Source organism: Neoarius graeffei, chromosome 7 (genome assembly GCF_027579695.1).
Source record: "Neoarius graeffei isolate fNeoGra1 chromosome 7, fNeoGra1.pri, whole genome shotgun sequence".
Classification (NCBI taxonomy): Eukaryota; Metazoa; Chordata; class Actinopteri; order Siluriformes; family Ariidae; genus Neoarius; species Neoarius graeffei.
Window position 1 is genome coordinate 55,179,998 of NC_083575.1, and position 22,609 is coordinate 55,202,606.

Genomic DNA, 22,609 nt, shown 5'->3' on the forward strand with positions numbered 1-22,609 from the left:
CGTCAGGTCATCACAGGGCTGACACATAGACACAGACAACCATTCACACCTACGGTCAATTTAGAGTCACCAGTTAACCTAACCTGCATGTCTTTGGACTGTGGGGGAAACCGGAGCACCCGGAGGAAACCCACGCGGACAACATGCAAACTCCACACAGAAAGGCCCTCGCCGGCCCCGGGGCTCAAACCCAGGACCTTCTTGCTGTGAGGCGACAGCGCTAACCACTACACCACCGTGCCGCCCTGTACCCAAAACTCTACACGTTAAACAGAAGATGACTGGTAGTGTACTATGAATTCCTGGCAAGCTAGAATGGTGAAACCCATTCATGCAAATTAAACCATTTCCTACAGCAAATCAAATGAAAAAAGCACACATTCAGTAAACATGACAGTATCTGAAGGCTCAATCAGTGCCAAAGAACCTTCCTTAACACTTGAATTTTCCCTTCATATTAAAGCGAACTGTTTTGGACAATATCTGAATACAGAACAAACATGAAGAGGCATTTTTAGTTCTGACCTCTGACCATTTCTTTAAGCTCATCAAGTTAGAGAGGTTTGATTTAGAGTTTCCATTTTCAAACCTATTTCAAGTCATTTCATCCAGTTATCAGGTCAATCAAGCCTCCCTTGAAGGTTATTCACTGCATACATGAGCACCTAAACTGATTTATCTCTATTTCAAATTGTTTCATGATATCAAGTCATTTAAAAAAACAGACTTCAAGGTCACTTGGTATGTACATAGCCAACGTCGTAAGTGGTGTAAACTAGACTTCATCATGAGAAATCTTTTACAAACAACTTTGAGGTTTGTGGTGAAAAAACTTGTGAACAGATGGGGGTAGTACTGCTTTCCTGGAAAGCTGCTTTAGAGAGAGAGATAAAAGACGTGTTTAAAATGTGTTTTAGAAATACATGTGATCAGTCTCTGTGGTAGAAATAGTAAAGATCAGCTTCTCCCCTGTTCCAAATAAAGATACATTTTTACATTGGGATTCTTTATGGGCTGAAAAGCAAAACATACAGCCTGAACTTTAGAAGGTACCAGTGTTCATCTTTGCCTAACTACTGATTAACCAACTGGTTAAATAAGGCTTTATCCATTTAACAGACTTTGACGGTCTTTCAGTAATTACCTCCCTGCTGAAAGAAACACTTCCTAATGGAAATTTGTGTAATAATTTATGAACCATTCAAAGTTGTTAATATTTGGTGCTGATAAGTAAATGGTTAATGAAATGTTCAATCGGAAGTATTTCCCCCCAGCAAGGCTTGTTTCTTGGTATCATTTATGTTTGAGTTTTTGCCAGGTGAAGACACACCTATACTAATTCAGCTTCAGCTGCTGGATTACATACAGTATATACAGTGGTGTTTGAAAGTTTCTGAACCCTTTAGAATTTTCTATATTTCTGCATAAACATGACCTAAAACATCATCAGATTTCCACACAAGTCCTAAAAGTAGATAAAAAGAACCCTGTTAAGCAAATGAGACAAAAATATAATACTTGGTCAGTTATTTATTGAAAAAAATGATCCAATATTACATATCTGTGAGTGGCAAAAGTATGTGAACCTTTACTTTCAGTATCTGGTGTGACCCCCTTGTGCAACAATAACTGCAACTAAATGTTTCCGGTAACTGTTGATCAGTCCTGCACACCGGCTTGGAGGAATTTTAGCCCATTCCTCTGTACAGAACCACTTTAACTCTGGGATGTTAGTGAGTTTCCTCACATGAACTGCTCGCTTCAGGTCCTTCCACAACATTTCGATTGGATTAAGGCCAGGACTTTGACTTGGCCATTCCAAAACATTAACTTTATTCTTCTTTAACCATTCTTTGGTAGAACGACTTGTGTGCTTAGGGTCGTTGTCTTGCTGCATGACCCACCTTCTCTTGAGATTCAGTGTTCAGTGACAGATGTCCTGATATTTTCCTTTAGAATTTGCTGGTATAATTCAGAATTCATTGTTCCATCAATGATGGCAAGCCATCTGAGCCCAGATGCAGCAAAACAGGCCCAAACCATGATACTACCACCACCATGTTTCACAGATGGGATAAGGTTCTTATGCTGGAATGCAGTGTTTTCCTTTCTCCAAACATAACGCTTCTCATTTAAACCAAAAAGTTCTATTTTGGTCTCATCTGTCCACAGAACATTTTTCCAATAGCCTTCTGGCTTGTCCACATGATCTTTAGCAAACTGCAGACGAGCAGCAATGTTCATTTTGGAGAGCAGTGGCTTTCTCCTTGCAACCCTGCCATGCACCCCTTTGTTGTTCAATGTTCTTCTGATGATGGACTCATGAACATTAACATTAGCCAATGTGAGAGAAGCCTTCAGTTGCTTAGAAGTTACCCTGGGGTCCTTTGTGACCTCGCCGACTATTACACGCCTTGCTCTTGGAGTGATCTTTATTGGTCAGCCACTCCTGGGGAGGGTAACAATGGTTTTGAATTTCCTCTATTTGTACACAATCTGTCTGACTGTGGATTGGTGGAGTCCAAACTCTTTAGAGATGGTTTTGTAACCTTTTCCAGCCTGATGAGCATCAACAACGCTTTTGCTGAGGTCCTCAGAAATCTCCTTTGTTCGTGCCATGATACACTTCCACAAACATGTGTTGTGAAGATCAGACTTTGATAGATCCCTGTTCTTTAAATAAAACAGGGTGCCCACTCGCACCTGATTGTCATCCCATTGATTGAAAACACCTGACTCTAATTTCACCTTCAAATTAACTATTCCTAGAGGTTCACATACTTTTGCCACTCACAGATATGTAATATTGGATCATTTTTCTCAATAAATAAATGACCAAGTATAATATTTTTGTCTCATTTGTTTAACTGGGTTCTCTTTATCTACTTTTAGGACTTGTGTGAAAATCTGATGTTGTTTTAGGTCATATTTATACAGAAATATAGAGAATTCTAAAGGGTTCACAAACTTTCAAGCACCACTGTACATACACATTTTATATATATTTCTCACATGTACACTCAAGCAGAGTGAAATTCGTCCTCTGCATTTAATCCATCTGAAGCAGTGAACACACGCATGTGCACACACACACACAAGTGAGCAATAAGCGCACACATGCCCAGAGCAGTGGGCAGCCATACTACAGCATCTGGAGAGCAGTTGGGGGTTAGGTGCCTTGCTCAAGGGTACTTCAGCCCAAGGCCGCCCCATGTTAACCTAACCGCATGTCTCTGAACCGTGGGGGAAACCAGAGCACCCAGAGGAAACCCACACAGACACGGGGAGAACATGCAAACTCCACAAAAAAAGGCCCCTGGTGGCCTCTGGGCTCAAACCCAGAACCTTCTTGCTGTGAGGTGACAGTGCCACCTCTCTCTCTCATATATATATATATATATATATATATATATATATATATATATATACATACATACACACACACACACAACTGTTCAAAAGTTTGGGGTCACTTTGAAATGTCCTTATTTTTGAAAGAAAAGCACTGTTCTTTTCAATGAAGATCACTTTAAACTAATCAGAAATGCACTCTATACATTGCTAATGTGGTAAATGACTATTCTAGCTGCAAATGTCTGGTTTTTGGTGCAATATCTCCATAGGTGTATAGAGGCCCATTTCCAGCAACTCTCACTCCAGTGTTCTAATGGTACAATGTGTTTGCTCATTGCCTCCGAAGGCTAATGGATGATTAGAAAACCCTTGTACAATCATGTTAGCACAGCTGAAAACAGTTGAGCTCTTTAGAGAAGCTATAAAACTGACCTTCCTTTGAGCAGATTGAGTTTCTGGAGCATCACATTTGTGGGGTCGATTAAATGCTCAAAATGGCCAGAAAAATGTCTTGACTATATTTTCGATTCATTTTACAACTTATGGTGGTAAATAAAAGTGTGACTTTTCATGGAAAACACAAAATTGTCTGGGTGACCCCAAACTTTTGAACAGTAATTTTATATATATATATATATACACATACACACACTATGAGGGGCCATGCACATACATACATTCTCACTCTCACATGCATACATTCTCCTCTCACATAGGCATATTCTCCTGTCACATACGTACATATAAAATTACATAATTATATCGAGGGTTTGGAGCCAGAGGGGCGTAAGTCACATTTGACCAACTTTACAGGAGAGCCAAAACAAAATTTTGACCACCCTTTAATCAACAAAATTTATTTACCTTTAACCACAACATTATAGCCATAAACATACTTAAATGAGGTAGTCATTAAATATGATATTAACATATTGAACATATTCAAAAATCTTGTAAAATCTTAAAAATATGGCAAAAAAGATAGGATACGCCTTTTGGGCACCAAACATTTCTAATGTTTTGAAAGGAAAATAGGTGTATCTGCTCATTCTTGGTTAAAAACAATGTGATTAACAAGTAAATTTTTTTTCATTTTATTTCAAATACTGTATACAACAAACACATTCTGATGTGTTGGTCTCTCCACTTCTCTATTTAGTTTAATTGCAATGTAGCCTGGCCATTTCCTTCCTATACAAGTACACAATTCAGTTCTCATCCCCCTTTTCGCATCCCTTTGCTCCATTCTCATTTATGACTTCACATTTATGTCTTTCATTTCAAACACTTGAACAGTTTAACATCTACTGTACTTTCAAGCAGTTCAATTTCAGTTATCTTGTTATGACTTCACTTAAGCTAGGCCTTCTAAGCCTATCTAAGCCATAGGTGTAAATGGGACATACGCCCTTTTGGCTCCAACACCGATGCCCACTTCTGAGTAAGGTCTTTGTTGTTTTGTTTTATACAGTATAGGTTGATTTCTGATGTGTCTTTTCGGTACAGTTAAATAGAGCTCATCAAGACTTTTCATTTGATATATAGAACTCATTTTCGCCAAAAATGCCACTTACTTCCCTCTGGCTCCAAACCCTCGATATATAGGTATATAGGCCTATATAATTTTAGGGAACCCTATTGTTGGTTTGGCTTGAATTTTTGTACTTGATAGGCCTAATAACTATAAATAAAAATAAAATGTAAATAGACTATATTTTGACCAAATTACTATTATTGAAAAAAATCTAAAGATTTTCACCAGAGATCATGACAGGAGGACAGAAAAGGGACAGTGAGATAGGGTAGCCTAGAGGGAGATGACAGGGAGAGAGAGATAGTGTAGGGTCGGGAAATGTCCCAGGCCAGACTCCAACCTGGAGTCAGTCACCCTCTATTATTGTTGTTGTCTAGAAAGAGGTGCCGCATCGTTGTATTACAAAAAGGCCTTCTAAGTCCTCTGTTTGTTAACCTGGCCTAAATTGGCCTACAATGCTACCTTAGAAACTGTTCCAACAACTTATCTGAAGGCTATAGCTATGCTGCTTTATGATGTTCTCATTTGATTAGGCAAAACACACAGTGAGGCTGGTATTAAAATAGCCTAGCTTAACCAATAATTAGCATGCTTACCATACTGTACATTAGTGCACAATGTGAAACTTATTGACATGGACTTCCCTGTTCAGAATAGCTGTGCAACACTACAATACAGAGAGAGATAAAGAGGTGCTTTGCCTGAAAGAAATGAAGGAAAGGGAAAAGGAGGGAGGAGAAATAGGGATACAGCAATACAGCTGACTTTAGACTGAGATTAAAAGCTGCTCAGTCTCCAATGCAGACAGGTGGACTGTCTTCAAAATAAACAGAAATGCAAATGTCTAGTGATAAACAATACAAAGGAACATGGGGTGAGACACCACTGTAAATGTGCAAGGCTTGGCTTTAGACTTTGGCATCAGTCAGTCCAGTTGAGGAGAATGTATGCAGAATCTACGTAGAGGACAATAGATGTAGATGAGAGGAGAATATATGTATGCAAGAGGAGAATATATGTATGTGAGAGGAGAATGTGTGTATGTGGGAGGAGAATGTATGCATGTGAAAGGAGAATATATGTATATTAGAGGAGAATGTACGTATGTGAGAGGAGAATGTATGCATGTGAGAGTGAGAATATATGTATGTGAGAGGGTCAGAATAGATAAAGTCTTATGCGGCCCCTCATAATATATATATATATATATATAAAAATGTGACAGTGCCACCTCATATATATATATATATATATATATATATATATATATATATAGGGTGGCACTGTCACCTTGGGCTGAAGTACCCTTGAGCAAGGCACCTAACCCCCAACTGCTCTCCAGATGCTGTAGTATGACTGCTCTGGGTATATATATATATATATATATATACACACACACATTATATATTTAAACAAAAGCAGAATTTTAAATGAAGACCATGCTCTAACCTCACATCACCCATATCTTATAGTCTTATATACGGAGTAACACTGTCCCTCACACAGATTATTTAATAAATTTAAATACAGTCTCTTCTCTCCTTCTCGTCTGGCATATTCACACAACACAACTGCATCAGAACAAAATACAGAGACATGTTGCTACGAATATGAGAAAGAAACATACCTTTAGGGAAAGGGTTGGGTTGGACAGAGCTCAGAAAGGAATGGACAAAGGAAGACATAAAAGCCATGTCAAATGGAGGTTTATTGATGGGCCAAGATTCAGGACCATCCAGTTCTGGAGGATTTATTCTAGCTGAACAGTGCTGAGTGTCCACACGTGGCCGAAGAAAGAGCAGCAAGTTCACCACCCCAAGAATTAGCCTCGTACTGGTCCCCATTTTGGCAAGCAGTAAAACAAGCAACTGTATTTTAACTCATGGTTACTAATCTTTTTCACCTTCCCATGGCATCTGAGAGACAGAGAACGAAATGGATATAATGGGAACATAAGATGTGGGTTGCTATTCAGTGCACTATGAACATAACTGCAACCTGGCTGTAATGAAAAATAACTGCTCACACTCAAGTTTCAAAATGTTCCTCATGGCTATTGTGTGGGTTACAAAATCTCTTACAAATGTGCACATCGAGACTTGTGAAATTGTAGTTTGTCACAAGTTACCAACTACCTGAGAAATCATCTGACAGTTCCTTCACTTCCTATATGCAGCATCAAATATCTTCATTGCACTGGCACAAAAATAGGAAACCTTAAACTAAGCTGTCCTGTGTACACAAAATACAAAACAGAAACAAGAAAAAGTGAGAAATAGGACTTTAGGTGTTACTAACATGAGGAAAGAGAAGTGCTGGAACATTACCTTTCCACTTAGGACAGAGGGTCTTGCAGTGTCTCAAGCAGAACTAAAGAGCTTGACTTGCCTATGTAATAAATAGCGCACTTTACAAAGAAAGCTAATCTCTCATCTGGAGTTCACCAGTGTAATTAGAGAATGAGTGTGAGTAGGAAAGGGAGTGAAGCAAGAGGAGGGCTTCCACTGGAAAAGGAATTTGAAAGGAAGATAAAGGGAAGAAACTAGCAAAACATATATTACACACACACACACACACACGGGCAAAAATGCTCAACCATTACAATACAGTATGTGTCAGGAAACTAACTTAAATTTGACTATTAAATGGCCACAAACAAAAGAGGAATTTCAGAGGAAATGTAAACTGTATGTGCATAGTTGTCGAGCACTTTGTGATATTCAAGGTGATGGAGGAGCACAAACATGTAACGGCACAGTCCAAACATGCAGGATGTTGGCTTAAAAACCAGGAACAAGATTCTTACATATTCAAAACAATCATGAAATAAATTCAAGTTTGATTACAAAATGTGTGAGGGATTTGTGGTTGTTAATGGATTCACAAACAGAATTTAATACAATGAACTCAAATCATTATACTTGTCATAGAAACAAGTAAATGAGTTTTAACTTGAAACTCAAAGAGGAAAATAAGCAGCAACATGAAGTACATACTCAAGACACTGTAACTGATGAAAATAATTACTAAAAATTCCATGACAAAATGTACTCAGACAAATGAAGTAAATGTCTCTGCTTACAACTGGACACCAGTGCATTTGAATAGCATATCACATGTGTGCTGTCTGGCATTCAAGCTAGATTATTATTAATAATAATAATATTTTATGGAAACGTAACCAGAAGCTATTAAATTCATTCATTTTGGGAACAGTGAATTAGTTTACTCTCTAAAAGCAGCTAAGCACCTAACCAGGAATCCTTTACTAAAACATTCTTTACCGACTTCCTCCTCATGAAAACATTCAACCTTTGTACCTGTAAACAAAACACTCCAGTTTCGGTGCTCATCAAGTAGGAGGCTGGAAGAACGTATACAACCACACGGCTACTTACACAAAGACACAGCACAGATTTACATGAAAATTGGTTTTATTATACCATACATGAATCATCAATAGCAGACAATAGAAAAAAAAAATAGATTTATCAAACAGCCACTATCAAAGGGGCTCGAGAGGAACACAAAATGGGTTTAACCCTTTGTGGTTAATTTGGTGAAAATCCCCAAAAGCTACACAGGACATTTGGAAGGTATCTGAACAAAGAATTTTACTGGAGGTTTATATAACATCCAGAGAATTGGGCAGAATACTTGGCTGAATTAGTCCAACTCTTTCCCCATATAGTACACAGAACCAAAATGCAGAATGCCCTCTGGTGTCTTAATCTAATACATCTACAGTTTTTAAAAGCTAAAGGACTGTTTTGTTTTTCCCAGACATCTTTTAATTCTTTGTTTAGACAAAATGAAATGAGGTGATGAGAAATAGGAAAAAAAAAGGCAGCACTATCTTTCTCTATTGAAAATGGCAGAAAACTGACATATTGTAATGTACACACACACACACACACACGATATAATGGCAAGAAAAAAATAAATACATTGTACACTGAAAAACTTGAAGCTAATCCCAGAAATAAAATGATACCTATGACTAATATCTTTTTATTTAAAAAAAAAAAAAAAAAAAAAAAAAAAACCACACCTGACGACTACAATGTATGGGTTTTGTTTTTTGTCATTTTTTTCTTACATTAAAATGCAAGTCCTTAGAGATGTTCTTAAAGACAACTAAATACAATTACACTTATACAGACCTTAGCTACAGTCTTAAATATACAAGCACAAATACACAAAAAATTATGAAAAGTATTCTTCATAGAATCAAATACACAATAGTTGAGTTGAATTCTCTTGCTCTTAGCTCCTTGGTCTGTAGCATATAAACAAAACAAAACAAAAAAAGCATTCTTGGGAGAGTAAAATAATTGCGTACTCTATTGTTGAGGAAAAAGAGGTGCTTTGCTTACACACCTGAAACCACATGGTTAGTGTACCATGAAGACTTTGATAGGTATTGAGTCGACTACATTCCTGTACAGATTAAAAACCTTTTTCACCAGAACATCAACTCAAATTAACAAGTAAAAGTGTGTGTACCATACATACGGAGGTAAAGCCCTCCAAATAGGATTACATAAAAGTGGAGATCCTGTAAATATTTAGCTTCTCTCGCTGTAAGCCTCATGTCTCGAACATGCAGATTTCAGACACACATGCCATGAAACCTTCAGTACACATTTAACAGGACCTCAGCTTTGTACTGCAAAGTAATAACTTTAATAATACAAATCATCATCATATAGAAATCTACCATTCTCCAGTTACATATTTAATCGAATTCCACTTATTATTAATAGGGAAGAATAAAAAGAAACAACAACAAAAGTACTATAATTTTCTTTTAAGAAAAATAGATCAAAAATAGAGTGGCAACAGTGCAAAGGATATTCAGGGTATTTCTTACTTGCTCATAATTTTTCCCTTACAAATTGCTAGAAAAAAAATAATAAAAAAAAAAAACACACAAAAACAAATGAGAAAAAAAAACAAAAACACCTCTTTGGAGCCTGGCTTCATGGTCCACTTCTGCTTAGGACCATACTGAGCATGACCACAACTCCAGTACCAACGAGGCTTTCACTTATTTGCTTATTTTATTAATTTATTTCTTTATTAAGAGATTTTACGTAGTGGTTCTCAACTCCGGTCCTCAAGCTCCGGAACTGTACAGGTTTTTGTTCCAACCAGGTCCTACAAAACAAAATTTAGCGTTGGTTTTGAATCTGAGGTGCACATAATAGTTATCATTAGATGATTCAATAAAAGAAGCCTTCCATGTGAAGTGAGCACAACAGAAACCGCCATGCATAGTTAAGCACAGCACCCACTGAGACCCGAGGTTGGAACAAGAACCCACAGACATGACTGCCTTCGCTAACTCTGCTGAACCTCAGAGAACTCAAACGGACCAAACACTGAATTTCTCTCAGGCACAAATGCACAGTGAGCTCCTTTAAAAGAAATAATTCGATTATGACATTTAAATCCTATAGTATGCGGAAAAATCACAATTTCCCCCAAGTTGAAAAACACAGTCTGGTCAGTGAGGACTCCTCAGAGCAGGACGCTGTGACAGGAAGGCTGGCTGGACTACAACGTGAGTGCCATTCGGAACAAAAGCAGGCATTTGGTATTGCCCTTTCCCTATCTATGCACAGTGAGTATTGGAGTCTACGGGGCCGACTGGGAGCTGGGGTTGTCGCTCTTGCTCTCCTGGCTGGAGGGAGCTTTGTTGTTCCACGGGCTGTTGTTGCCCAAAGCTGGGGAGTTGCTGAAACTGTCCTCATCATCGATGCCATTGGCCGCATCAAACTGCGTATTCTCCAGTCGCGTGATCAGCCGCTCATCCTCGTCCCCGAACTCCCCTCCCATCAGAGTGGGCTCACCCACCACCATCACGTCCTGCAGGGGACAGCAAGGGGTGCAAACATTATCCCCGTAACACGGGGGAGGGTGTTTCAGGGGTGGAGGAGACTTGGTAGCTTCTGGCACCGTCCATTCCCCACTCCAACTTCAGAGGTCAGTAAGACCTCAGAGCTCAAGCCATGTGCGGCCACTGTAATCAAGAAGGGCAGCACAGTTCGGCAGCCACAGAAACTCTAAGCACCAATGGCTGTCAATAAAAAGAACTTGGAATCCAACACGAAGTTTACTGTTTGGGAACCATATTCTACTGTGGCCTTAAAATGTAGCCCTGTGTAGCCCTGTCTTTGAGAGAAAAGATCAGCGGTGGGCATCCCTGATCCTTTAGTGCTGCATGGGTTCATTCCACCTCGGGTCTCCATTACTGGCTGTTTCAGGAGCTCAAATCACAAAACCAGGCTCTGACCAAATAACTGAGAAAATAGCAAAGAAAACCCACAGACCAGAGGCCCTGAAGGACCAGGGACTGCCCAGCATTGGATCATGTCCACTTGTCTCTATATTGGGTCTGTCTTTTCTTTGAACTCTTTCGGTTTTATTTTCATGCAAAGCTCTCAGTTCCACCACCCATGCACTCATTGTCTAAATCACACAAACATCTGTATAAAGGGAATCAAAATGAGATGCTTACAGGTACCTGGCTGGAGAGCGCAAAGCTGCTGGCTGGACTTTTCTTCTTGCTGTTGCTGCTGTTGTTGTTGCCGCCACCAGTGCTCACGGTGCTGCCACCAGACATTTTCCGTTTCCGTCGCTTATTTGGTGCTTGTCTTGCCGGCTCAGCTGCAGGGACAATGAAATTCATGTTACAGTCGTGAAGAGAAGAGCAACGTTCAAATATTAACACCACCAAAAAAAAAGGCTGAGCTTTCCTCAGGCCTGTTACCTGGTGGGGCAACCATCCTTTGCCATTTCTGAAATAAGCACGTCTTTAAACAATCTCGAGGACTGAGGCTGTATGTCTTGTGTCTTGACATTAACTCCTGCATGGGTTCCAGGATTACACAAAGCTGAAGAACACCAAACATTCACATTAAATCAGTGTTCAATACACAGGGTATCTTTTGATCACTGCATGGTGAACTTAGCAGGGCAAATTAAAGGCCAACCTAACGCATTTCAAATTTCATTAAGTATAAAGTGTACCAAAACAACAACAATATGGATCTTTCAAAAATTTTTTTTATTTTTCCCCACATGACTCAAGAGGGGGGCGGCACGGTGGTGTAGTGGTTAGCGCTGTCGCCTCACAGCAAGAAGGTCCAGGTTCGAGTCCCGTGGCCAGCGAGGGCCTTTCTGTGCGGAGTCTGCATGTTCTCCCCGTGTCCGCGTGGGTTTCCTCCGGGTGCTCCGGTTTCCCCCACAGTCCAAAGACATGCAGGTTAGGTTAACTGGTGACTCTAAATTGACCATAGGTGTGAATGTGAGTGTGAATGGTTGTCTGTGTCTATGTGTCAGCCCTGTGATGACCTGGCGACTTGTCCAGGGTGTACCCCGCCTTTCGCCCGTAGTCAGCTGGGATAGGCTCCAGCTTGCCTGCGACCCTGTAGAACAGGATAAAGCGGCTACAGATAATGAGATGAGATGACTCAAGAGTTTAAAAGCTGGGTTTACTCCTCTTGCAATATCGCTTACAGAGCGCTCTTTTTTCCAGAGAGATAAGCATGTCAAGTGACTTCAATGCAAAAAAAAGGTTTCCATTTCAATTTTACAATTTTTCAATTTCATCTCAAAACCACCTCACGTGAGCGTAAAAACTTTTTTGCGATATTTGAGAGCTTTTTTGAAATTCATGTTTCCATTACTCATTTCAGTTCGCAATTTCAAATTGCACATTAAGCAGGTTATTGGAAACACAGTTAGCGTATCAGGATGTTACTATAAATCACAATATTGATCTAATATTTCACAATTATTCGGTAAAAGGCGAAGTGAAGATCAGTGAATAATAACCGAGACAAAGTTGAGACTGTTATTCACAGAGCCTGAGAACTGTTTCAGTACAAATACACAGGTGATTATTTAAAAACAATTTTAAAAAAATCGTATTAAAAAAAAAAAATTCATTTCAAACGTGGCATGCAAATGTAATAACGGCACGGCGCAGATTTGCGTCACTTATCTACAGCAAATCACAGAAAATACTTTGTTTTGAAATAGATAAAATAAAAATATCACAACTCCACCTTGACTTTGAATAGTTTTTGACCAAACTTTGGAGCATCTTTAGTGCTTTTTGGAACACCATTTTCTCATTCTTACGCACTCACGGTGATGAAGCGATTGGCCGCCATTTTGCCGAGCCGCTCAAGGTGACTGGTTGAGAAATGCGGACTATTTCTCAACAATCAGTGTGAGCGATTTTCTGTAATCACCGCCGTATTTATAATAATGCGATATCAATATTGTGAGAACAACATTGATATGTCGTCATACTGCACAGCTCTAAAGCCTTGGTCACAACCGGCTGTACGTGCTCCTACAGCCGGTCTACGTGCAAAAAACGCAAGAAACGCACGGAGGGCGCGCGTGTGACGTGCTGATTTCTGAGCCGTAGAGGTTCTTTGTCATGTCAAACAAACTCTACGGGCGCTTACGTTTTTTTCAGGTTGCAAGACAAACTTACGGCCAACGTGCGTCTTTCTCCACGAACAAAAAAAACGCAGCGATTTGGGAAACGCCAAAAATCGCACGGCCAAAAAAATCGTACGTCCGGTTGTGACCTAGGCTTAAGGGTGTTCAGGTGCATACTTACTCGGAGGTAGTTTAATGTTGAATTGGACAACCCACATCTTGTGATGTTTTTGGAGAGCTGGTCAAGCATCTGAGGATCTTGTGCCTGCAAACAGAGTTTTGATCGATTTTACACTGGATCTCTCAGTACTGCTTAAAAATAACAAATTAAAATAAAAACCACGTGTTATGACTAAGAGTCTTTTGTCTTGATTAATTTGGTGAAAAAAAATAAACTGCTTGGAATAGCCAACATGATGGTAAGTGGAGTGCAAAACATTGGAGTAAAATTCAGACATGATAATAAAAGTCAAAGCAAAAATAAATAAAAACCACACACTCTAGCACCATCACCTGGACAATCTCAGTAATTTCAGGTTAAATGGGAACACAATAAAATGACATTTGCCCTTTTTTGGGGGATTTTAAAAGTAGAAAGCCATCCCAACACCAAACAGAATTCCAGTGTTAATGATCCTCGTCGCATTACAAATAACCCTCTAGATCATTCAAGATGGAAGAATATGAGCATTAGACTCTCACATGCATGGCCAATATGCTGCGCGGAACGACTTCACGGTGCTGCCTGATGCTGAAGTGCCACGTCTTTATGCGCATCATATCGTCAAACATGAATTCCAGATATAACCTGCCTTCCACGCAAACCTGTGGATGTGACAACATTTTTAAAGAATGGTCAACACAAAGGCAAATTAAAAAAAGTTTCTAAACAGAGCTGAAGGATATATATATATATATATATATATATATATATATATATATATATATATATATATACACACACACACACACACACACACACACGGCACAGAGGTACATGCAGGACTATTCATGGAAAGACAATACTCTCAGCAAACTGATCTTATAGACTGGTCACTGTTTTAGCATTACATGTAAAAACTGTTGATTCAGTGGTGGTTTAGATGACAAACAAAATAGGTTGTGGATACTGTAACCCACGGTCCCTCACACACACACTAAAGAACTCGGACTCACACAAACCACCAGTTTCTGACTGGTTTCAACAAAGGAGACTGCACCTGCAGAACACGCTCAAAGCTAATTTAGTTCTGGTTACAGTAGCTGGTTATCTCACTCAGTAATAGCAACATGAGGTGCGTTCAGTGAATCAGTGCTCATTTCTAAAACCCTTTAAGTGAGACAGCTACCAATATTACAATGTCCTGGCCTAAAGCCTGAAAGGGAAAAACACCAAAAGAACATTGTAAATGTTCAACAAAACTTTAAAGAAAGGTTTACCTGCGTAAACATGGGCTTGCCGTTCTGTGTGACCATGGTGCACTGATCACAGTCGAGGGACACAAAGTTACTGTGGAAAGACTCCTTGGGATGCTTTAGTACATAAAAGAGTTCAGTGGCTCCCCCCTCAAAGATACTTCTAAAGTAGCGAGGAATCAACGTCCGGCCGATGGCTTTGAAGAAGAAGAGAAAAAAAAAAGTTTAGGGTTAATACAACAGACATGACATCGATTTTTCCAAGATGGCAGGCAGCAGTAGCATGCAGCAGCCTCTCCGGATCCAGAATGGTGCTTTTTTTGGTGTCATTTTGTTCCTTTGCTCAACCCTGTACAGCACATGGGCATCAGATCAACTGGCGTTTGTGTCTGCCATCGCCACACACTCCTTCAGTACAGAAATCATCATAAAAGATGATCTGCTGGAGAAACTACACGACCTTGGCCTTGCTGCGAGGAACAGGCTTCCAGTCCTCAGCCTCGTCTGAGGCCGATGACCCGAGGAGGAGTCATAATGCCTATCGCGCACACATTGTTTACATATACTACTTCATATGCACACTCAACTTTCCGTACAATCAGTGACATGTACTGGTTGGCACTGTCCCATCTGTGCTAGTTGTCATTTTTGCACTGTCCTTGTTATCTGCACTTTATGCTGTATGTAGTTATTGTCTGCAATGGTTGCACCCACTGCGCTGTTGCATGTAGATCTGTAGTTCTGTGATCTTTAATGTAGCACCATGGTCCTGGAGAAACACTTTCATTTTAACTGTGTACTATGGAGCACTTGCATGTGACGTCACAGCCGATCCAGATTGTGACAGACGCCATTTTGTCGGTCAAACGCCATATTTCCGCCTTCTGCCTTTTCTTCTGGAAAACCCTACACAATTCTACTACAACGGCTGCGGCTACAAGCTCTCCCTACCTGTGCACGTTTTTTATGTTTGTGTGTATTTTTGCGTGGTGTTCGCCTGTACCGGACTTCAATATCCACTACAATCGTATGGACTTACTGGACATTGGTTTCCAGCAGAAAATGACGGTTTGTAGCGATTTCCATCGCATGCACAACATTCCGGACGAGATAGCGAGACCAGCGGGGTCTCCGTGGATTGTTATCGGAAGCAAAGCGAAGGAGGCGGCGGCGGGAGCAAAAGCGAGGCTGCAGAGCCGGCCTGTTGACTAAGCTCAGAAAACAGCCACTCAAATCTCCACTGCTAAACCTCTACCTCTCCAACGCCAGATCCATGTAAACAAGACGGACGATTTGGAATTACAGCTGGAATTACCTTATTCTATTCTATAATCGGCTGGTCAGTGCTATACTCAATACTTAAGTGACTTACCCGTCCAATGAGGATTGTTATTTTCTTGTTTACAAGATGCCACATCTGAGTCGCTGACAAATCCTGAATTTCTGTAGAGATAACTGTCCAGAGATTTATCAGCACGCAGTGCTTCACCACTGAACAGCGAGGGAAAGTTAATGAGGTAATTATACACGTCCGGGTATTCCACCTCTGGCAGTTTAAAATCCACTGACACGGTCGTGAAAACTACGTCCGGTAAGCCATAAGGGTCACTAATCTGTAGATCGTTTATTTTAGACATATCTAGTTCATTAGAAAAATGAGCCGTGTAGTCCGTTGGTTGAAATTGATCCATTCTGTACACGAGTGCAGCAGTATTCAGCGGTGTTTTTTACCGACAAGATGGCGGCTGTGTACTTTCCGGTCACGTGACTGCAAGATCTCTATACCAACTGTATACGGTTGAAATGACAAAAAAAAGCCTTGACCTTGATGACTCATGACCCTGGAGACATTTCTACACTTTCATAATGTATAAAGCAGTTACCAGATGAGCAGCCTGAAATTTCATACAATGTACAGGATTTAAAACAAATAAATGGTGTCAGCTTACTGTATCGTTTAGGACCATCTTCCAAACAGAACGTGATTGTTAACATGGCATCATCTTCAAAAAATTCTGTAGTGAAGGCATCCCACCACAGATTGTCACAATCCTGCTGAAGGGGGGGAAAGAGGGGAAAAAAAACATCTCACGCTCACTTGTATTTTAGGGGAAAACATTAATTCACACTACACAGCAACTATTGTCCTCCGTACATTAGTATGTGTAACAAGAAAGCAGATTTCTTACCTCTGTCCAGTTCTGCAGTCGTTTATTGAGTTCAAATATCCTATAGTCTGTTTGGTTTCCATATGGTGTATGCCTCCTGTGATGAGACATGGAAATAAGTGGAGCTACGGTAATACGATTAAAAAGGTCAATCATGAACGTGTGTGCAATGTACAATGATTATGTCAGGACTGTGAAATAGAAATGACAAAATCCGAGGAAACAATTTTAGCAGGGGGTCTGGGGGGCGCAGGGCCCCAGAAGCTGAACAGATTTTGTGTATACTGATAGATTTGAAGCATCTCCTGAAAGCAAATATTTTCTCAACCATGCCATTTAATTTGAACTGTTATTATGTTGAAATAATACAATTTGAACTGATTTACCTTTTAACTGATAAGGGTTCACTTGAAGAATGAAAATCTCAATAACATACCTCATATTGTAAATTCACTCATATTCTTGTGTCGATTTGTATCAGTTCATTGGGTCCCATAATGTCTTTTCCAGGGGGGAAATTCTAGACTGACTATTAAATAATAGTCACTAATATTCTTGTTTTTGAACTGATTCAATACCAAAATGTCTTTCTTGTTCATGTTAGACAGATTCTAGTCAAAAACTATATACAACTATTTACAAGTCAATATTTATATTTATTTCCTTTTCTTTGTTAGCGGTTTCTTCAGCTTAGAAAGCCTACTCTTTTCTTTCTGACTTTCTATATGGCTTTTCCTTGCTCTTTTGGTCTCTCTTTCATTACATATTCATGATAACAATGAACATTATGAACAATAACAAATTAAAACTACATAAATAATAAATGTGAACAAGATGGTCTACCTGGTAATCTATAGTTCAACAGCTTCAATTTCACCAATTCCGCATGTTTTTTTCCTTTAACATGGTCAACCAAACGTGTTCTTCCACCAGAACCGTACTTCACATCCTGATGGCACAAGATGCAGTAAGCTTTCCCCGGTTCTTTTATCTTCCGTATGTGCTCATGGAGATATTCACTACTGGCTTTAAACTCCAGCCATCGCCAATTCCATGGATTTTTGATGCCGTTTTCCTTGTCGATGTTTTTGACATCGTCGGTCTCACCGTCCTCCCTCTGAACGATGTCCCTCCGTGACGCAGACATACCGCGAAATTCTCCTTTTCAAAACCGTTGATATCGAAAGCACGTTTAAAGAGCACAATGGTAAAACGAAAAGAACACAAGACTCGCGCCATGGTTTGTAAGCATGGCACAAATGCCGTAAACTGGTCTGTCATTGTCGCAAAAGAAAAAAAGATACCAAAAAAGTTACGATGTCGTTACAGAAAGAACAATTTGCGGTAGGCTCTTTCCCAGACTCGCCGGCTCGGTGACACTCGCTGTACGAGACTACTAGCGGTCGGTAGACAACAACCCCTACCCCCCCAATTTGTTATTGCAAAATTAGATGATTTACTAAAATGATATTTTTGGCGGCCAAAGTCGCAGAATTCCGTGGATTTTTCACAGCCCTGTTGTGTACATGTATAACTACAGGAGTGCAGTGATTTTTTTTTTTTTTAAATAATAGGCGTCCCATGGGGAGAGAGGTCCTTGGAGGTCAATATGCTGCTGATACAGTGGACACCAGCAACTGTTTCTCCCAACCACCATCCAGAGGTTGGGAAAAGAAGTCACTTGATCATCTTTCACGAAACATTTAAATAAACCCTTCCTCTGCATACAGCATACCAACAAAAATAAACACAGCCAGACTTGAATAATGTTTTACATGTGTGATACATAAAGAGAAATCCACACCTCACAGTAAAGGACTTGTGAAATCAGAGATAATATCAGGAGGATAAGGATCAAACCGACAGAGATATCATCTCTCTGGGAATTAAAATACTTGTTCATTTTTGTTAAGACTATCTGTATTATTCCACAAGCTTGCAATCTGTTAAGTGGCCGAATTAATAAGGTTTCTGGACAACGAAAGCCCGGGATTGGGTATACACATTTGCCCAGAGTCCCATTAATTTTTGTCCTCCCCAAAACTATCTACATAAATGACACTGACCCTGAATATATCATGTGAAAAACTTCACTTTTCCGATGTATAAATCCTAAAGACAGTCATTCAGAATAAATGTTATTTTTCTTGTTGAAGAACTCCATCTCGGGCGGCACGGTGGTGTAGTGGTTAGCGCTGTCGCCTCACAGCAAGAAGGTCCGGGTTCGAGCCCCGTGGCCGGCGAGGGCCTTTCTGTGTGGAGTTTGCATGTTCTCCCCGTGTCCGCGTGGGTTTCCTCCGGGTGCTCCGGTTTCCCCCACAGTCCAAAGACATGCAGGTTAGGTTAACTGGTGACTCTAAATTGACCGTAGGTGTGAATGTGAGTGTGAATGGTTGTCTGTGTCTATGTGTCAGCCCTGTGATGACCTGGTGACTTGTCCAGGGTGTACCCCGCCTTTTGCCCGTAGTCAGCTGGGATAGGCTCCAGCTTGCCTGCGACCCTGTAGAACAGGATAAAGCGGCTACAGATAATGAGACGAGATTGTTAAATCAAAACTAATCTCGAACCGAAAGAAGGGTTTAATATGCTTTAAACGAAAGCACGTGTATCTTCGATGGACCTTAAAATAACTTTTAGTATTATTACCATTATGTTTAAGATAAGACTCCTTGGCCTTCACCTGCCCATGTGTGCAGTAATACAGACTGTTCTTAGAGTCCGAGATGGAGTTCTCATCTCATTATCTCTAGCCGCTTTATCCTGTTCTACAGGGTCGCAGGCAAGCTGGAGCCTATCCCAGCTGACTACGGGTGAAAGGCGGGGTACACCCTGGACAAGTCGCCAGGTCATCACAGGGCTGACACATAGACACAGACAACCATTCACACTCACACTCACGGTCAATTTAGAGTCACCAGTTAGCCTAACCTGCATGTCTTTGGACTGTGGGGGAAACCGGAGCACCCGGAGGGAACCCACGCGGACACGGGGAGAACATGCAAACTCTGCACAGAAAGGCCCTCACCGGCCACGGGGCCCGAACCTGGACCTTTTTGCTGTGAGGCGACAGCGCTAACTACTACACCACCGTGCCGCCCTGATTTAACAATCTGAACGGTAAAATCACAATCAAGTCAAACTAATATCACAAATACTCACCCTATTCCAGGTTCCATGTACGAAGGAGTGTACATTGGTGTCGGGCTGCAATTTAAGCCACATCACAAAAACCATAATGACACAAAAGTCCACAACTGACATTTTTATTGGGATGACTATTGTTTAAGAACAGATAGATAGCTAAGTAAATAAATTAAAAATTCACACAACATTCCTTTATGGAATCCTTTATGGAAAGTCTGCTTAAAATAAGATTTCAGAAAATGTGGCCACTGGAGTGTTTCTTACCCCACATCTCTGTCCAGCATAGTGCCCGGGTGAAACGGGGGGAAGGCACTACCGTTGGGAGGCTCCTTTGGGGAGTACAGCTTGAACGACTTGGACGAACAGCCTACAGGAGAAAGAGAAAACCCAGCTCGGATAAATAAACGTGCCTCTGAAGTGAGGTGTAATTTAGTATTACGCTGAATATTTTTTTAAAGACAAAAATTTATTTAATGACTTGCATTAAAAGGGTAACGTGAGACAATATCAAAAGATAGATTTAGAATTCCAGCAATTATAGTTTCAGTGAGTGTGAAATACTGAATTCAGCTCAAAGCGACAATCCCTTCCTCCCCTCCTTCACAAACACACTACCATGTGACCACATGACATTGGGTTGATCTACTGCTCACTCCAGCACAGCCCATCCCCCACTAATTTTGTTACTGTTAACTCCTGCTTGTCGAGAGGTGCCATTTTGCCACAAACCACAGGCACAAATCCTTTATACAAAAAAAAAAGCAGAGACACAGAGGAGAAAACACTGTGGTCAAGTCAAAGAGTGATGCAAAAGAGAAAGATGAAGTGCAAAACTTGACCGTATCAAGTGACTCATTCGCATTAGATTCACAAAATTCCATTAGTGCATCTATAGATCATCACACACACACACACACACACACACAGATGTTAAGTTCATACTATGTGAGATGATCTCTCAGCAGCACCTTTCCTGTATGGACATGGATGAACTTATGAAATCTCTCTCTCTCTCTCTCACACACACACACACACACACGTTTGTTTTGCAGCTTCTTCGAGTTAAAATGTGAGTGGGTGACGTCAGGAAGCAGAGACATGTTCTCCCCATCCCCCACAGCCCTCGCTAAACACATGCAAACATCAACCACATAATCCCTCTCGCTCATTTTAACTACACCCACAGGCTCCCGGCTTTAAGCTAGACCACCTATCGCATCTTAAAAGGTCTTGTGGGCTTTTAGGAAGTATACTGCCTCAACTATAAAAGCTGTACAATTACGGATGTTGTTGCCCAGCTAACTGCATAAGACCCAACAAAACTCAGCAGGTTCAGATATGGCACAATGATAAACATATCTCAGGAATAGCCACAACTGAGGCAACAATCTATAAGAAATAAATATCCATCGTTTTAATTAAAAAAAAAAAAAAAAGGTTATCCACAAACTATACACACTTCCTGTGCAGCCTGTGTGACATCCTGCTCAAAACAGAAGCAAGGACATGCCATTTAAAATACACGATTATTTTTCCCTAGCAAATCACAATGACGTCAAACTGCTCCCAGACGAGCTTTCTGGAACTGAGGTTGAAAGGTTTAAAAACACCCCACACACGTACTTTGTCCAGGTATACTTATAGTGCTTTCTCACTAGAGCTTTTGGCGCGGCCCAGGTCTGCTTGGGCCATGCGTTCATTTCGTTTCGTTGACGTGATCGATGTTTTTCGAATGCTGGTGCACACCAAGGGACCGTACCCATGTCCTCCAGAAAACGAAGGCCTCTGCTACAAAATTACCTAGAGGAAATCTCCCGTTTATTAGAAATTTGGGTGAAGTGTCAAATGGAGAACACTCACAAAAACTTTTAAAATTTTGTAATTTTTCAGACAGCAGAATGCATTTATGGCAGATTAAAAATGCCAGACACTTATTTTGGTGCTTACAACAAAGATAAATTTTAAAAATGTGGCTTTTTTTGCATTATTTTGCCTCTCTTTTGCATTGTTGCCTAGTGACATCGATAAATAAAAGCTGCACTTTCCTCATGTGATGATGACAACTGGACCAGGGTTTGCAACCAAATAATGCAATATGAACAGAGACTAGCAGGCGCACGGGGAATAAATCACACTCAAGTCGTGACCAGCAAAAACAGACCGAGTGTGAAAATGGCCTCGCTGAACCTAAAGGTGACACTGCAATGTCCACGTTTATAGACCTGAAACAATCGTTTTCCAATCCTCAGAAAGCTGCTCTTTACCCACTTACAAAAAAAAGTTAGAGAAAGTTTCAACAGAGGGAGATTGGCGAAAATGTCAAAATGTTTTTGGTGCAATTGTTATTCACCTTGCAAGCAACAGAAGGAACTAAAAATTACAAAAAGCTCCTTTAAACTTTAAATGAGCTGAGAACCACCAGCTTACTCCCAAATGTCCGACCTACACTGACAAACTTGAACCCCAGCTTATAGACTTGGCAAAGATGGATAACTGTTCTGGCCGGAGTTTCCCAAAAGGATCGTAGCAC

The 22,609-nt window shown here is 40.4% G+C and overlaps 2 protein-coding genes across 12 annotated transcripts in view; both read right to left on the reverse strand.

The window, feature by feature from the left end:
- The window catches only part of prom2 (prominin 2), a 40,515-nt gene extending 33,152 nt beyond the window's left edge, over positions 1-7,363 (reverse strand). Inside the window, exons 1-3 of one of the 4 annotated variants that reach the window (XM_060925998.1) lie at positions 7,216-7,363; positions 7,024-7,120; positions 6,516-6,804 (exon numbers count right to left, since the gene is read on the reverse strand). In XM_060925998.1, coding sequence (XP_060781981.1) covers positions 6,516-6,732 — 217 coding nt within the window. In that variant the 5' untranslated portion in view covers positions 6,733-6,804; positions 7,024-7,120; positions 7,216-7,363. Of the gene's footprint in view, positions 1-6,515; positions 6,805-7,020; positions 7,121-7,215 lie in introns of those variants that run through there. The other 3 variants (XM_060925999.1, XM_060926000.1, XM_060926001.1) reach the window with 3 other exon arrangements.
- Positions 7,364-8,304: 941 nt separating this feature from the next.
- The window catches only part of ldb1a (LIM domain binding 1a), a 48,517-nt gene continuing 34,212 nt past the window's right edge, over positions 8,305-22,609 (reverse strand). For 2 of the 8 annotated variants that reach the window (XM_060926002.1, XM_060926006.1), the window contains exons 2-11: positions 20,344-20,446; positions 20,095-20,139; positions 16,957-17,032; positions 16,717-16,822; positions 14,792-14,964; positions 14,054-14,176; positions 13,533-13,616; positions 11,664-11,787; positions 11,412-11,560; positions 8,305-10,759 (exon numbers count right to left, since the gene is read on the reverse strand). In XM_060926002.1, the coding sequence (XP_060781985.1) occupies positions 10,529-10,759; positions 11,412-11,560; positions 11,664-11,787; positions 13,533-13,616; positions 14,054-14,176; positions 14,792-14,964; positions 16,717-16,822; positions 16,957-17,032; positions 20,095-20,139; positions 20,344-20,446 (1,214 nt within the window). In that variant the 3' untranslated portion in view covers positions 8,305-10,528. The remainder of the gene's footprint in view (positions 10,760-11,411; positions 11,561-11,663; positions 11,788-13,532; positions 13,617-14,053; positions 14,177-14,791; positions 14,965-16,716; positions 16,823-16,956; positions 17,033-20,094; positions 20,140-20,343; positions 20,447-22,609) is intronic. The other 6 variants (XM_060926005.1, XM_060926008.1, XM_060926003.1 and 3 more) reach the window with 6 other exon arrangements.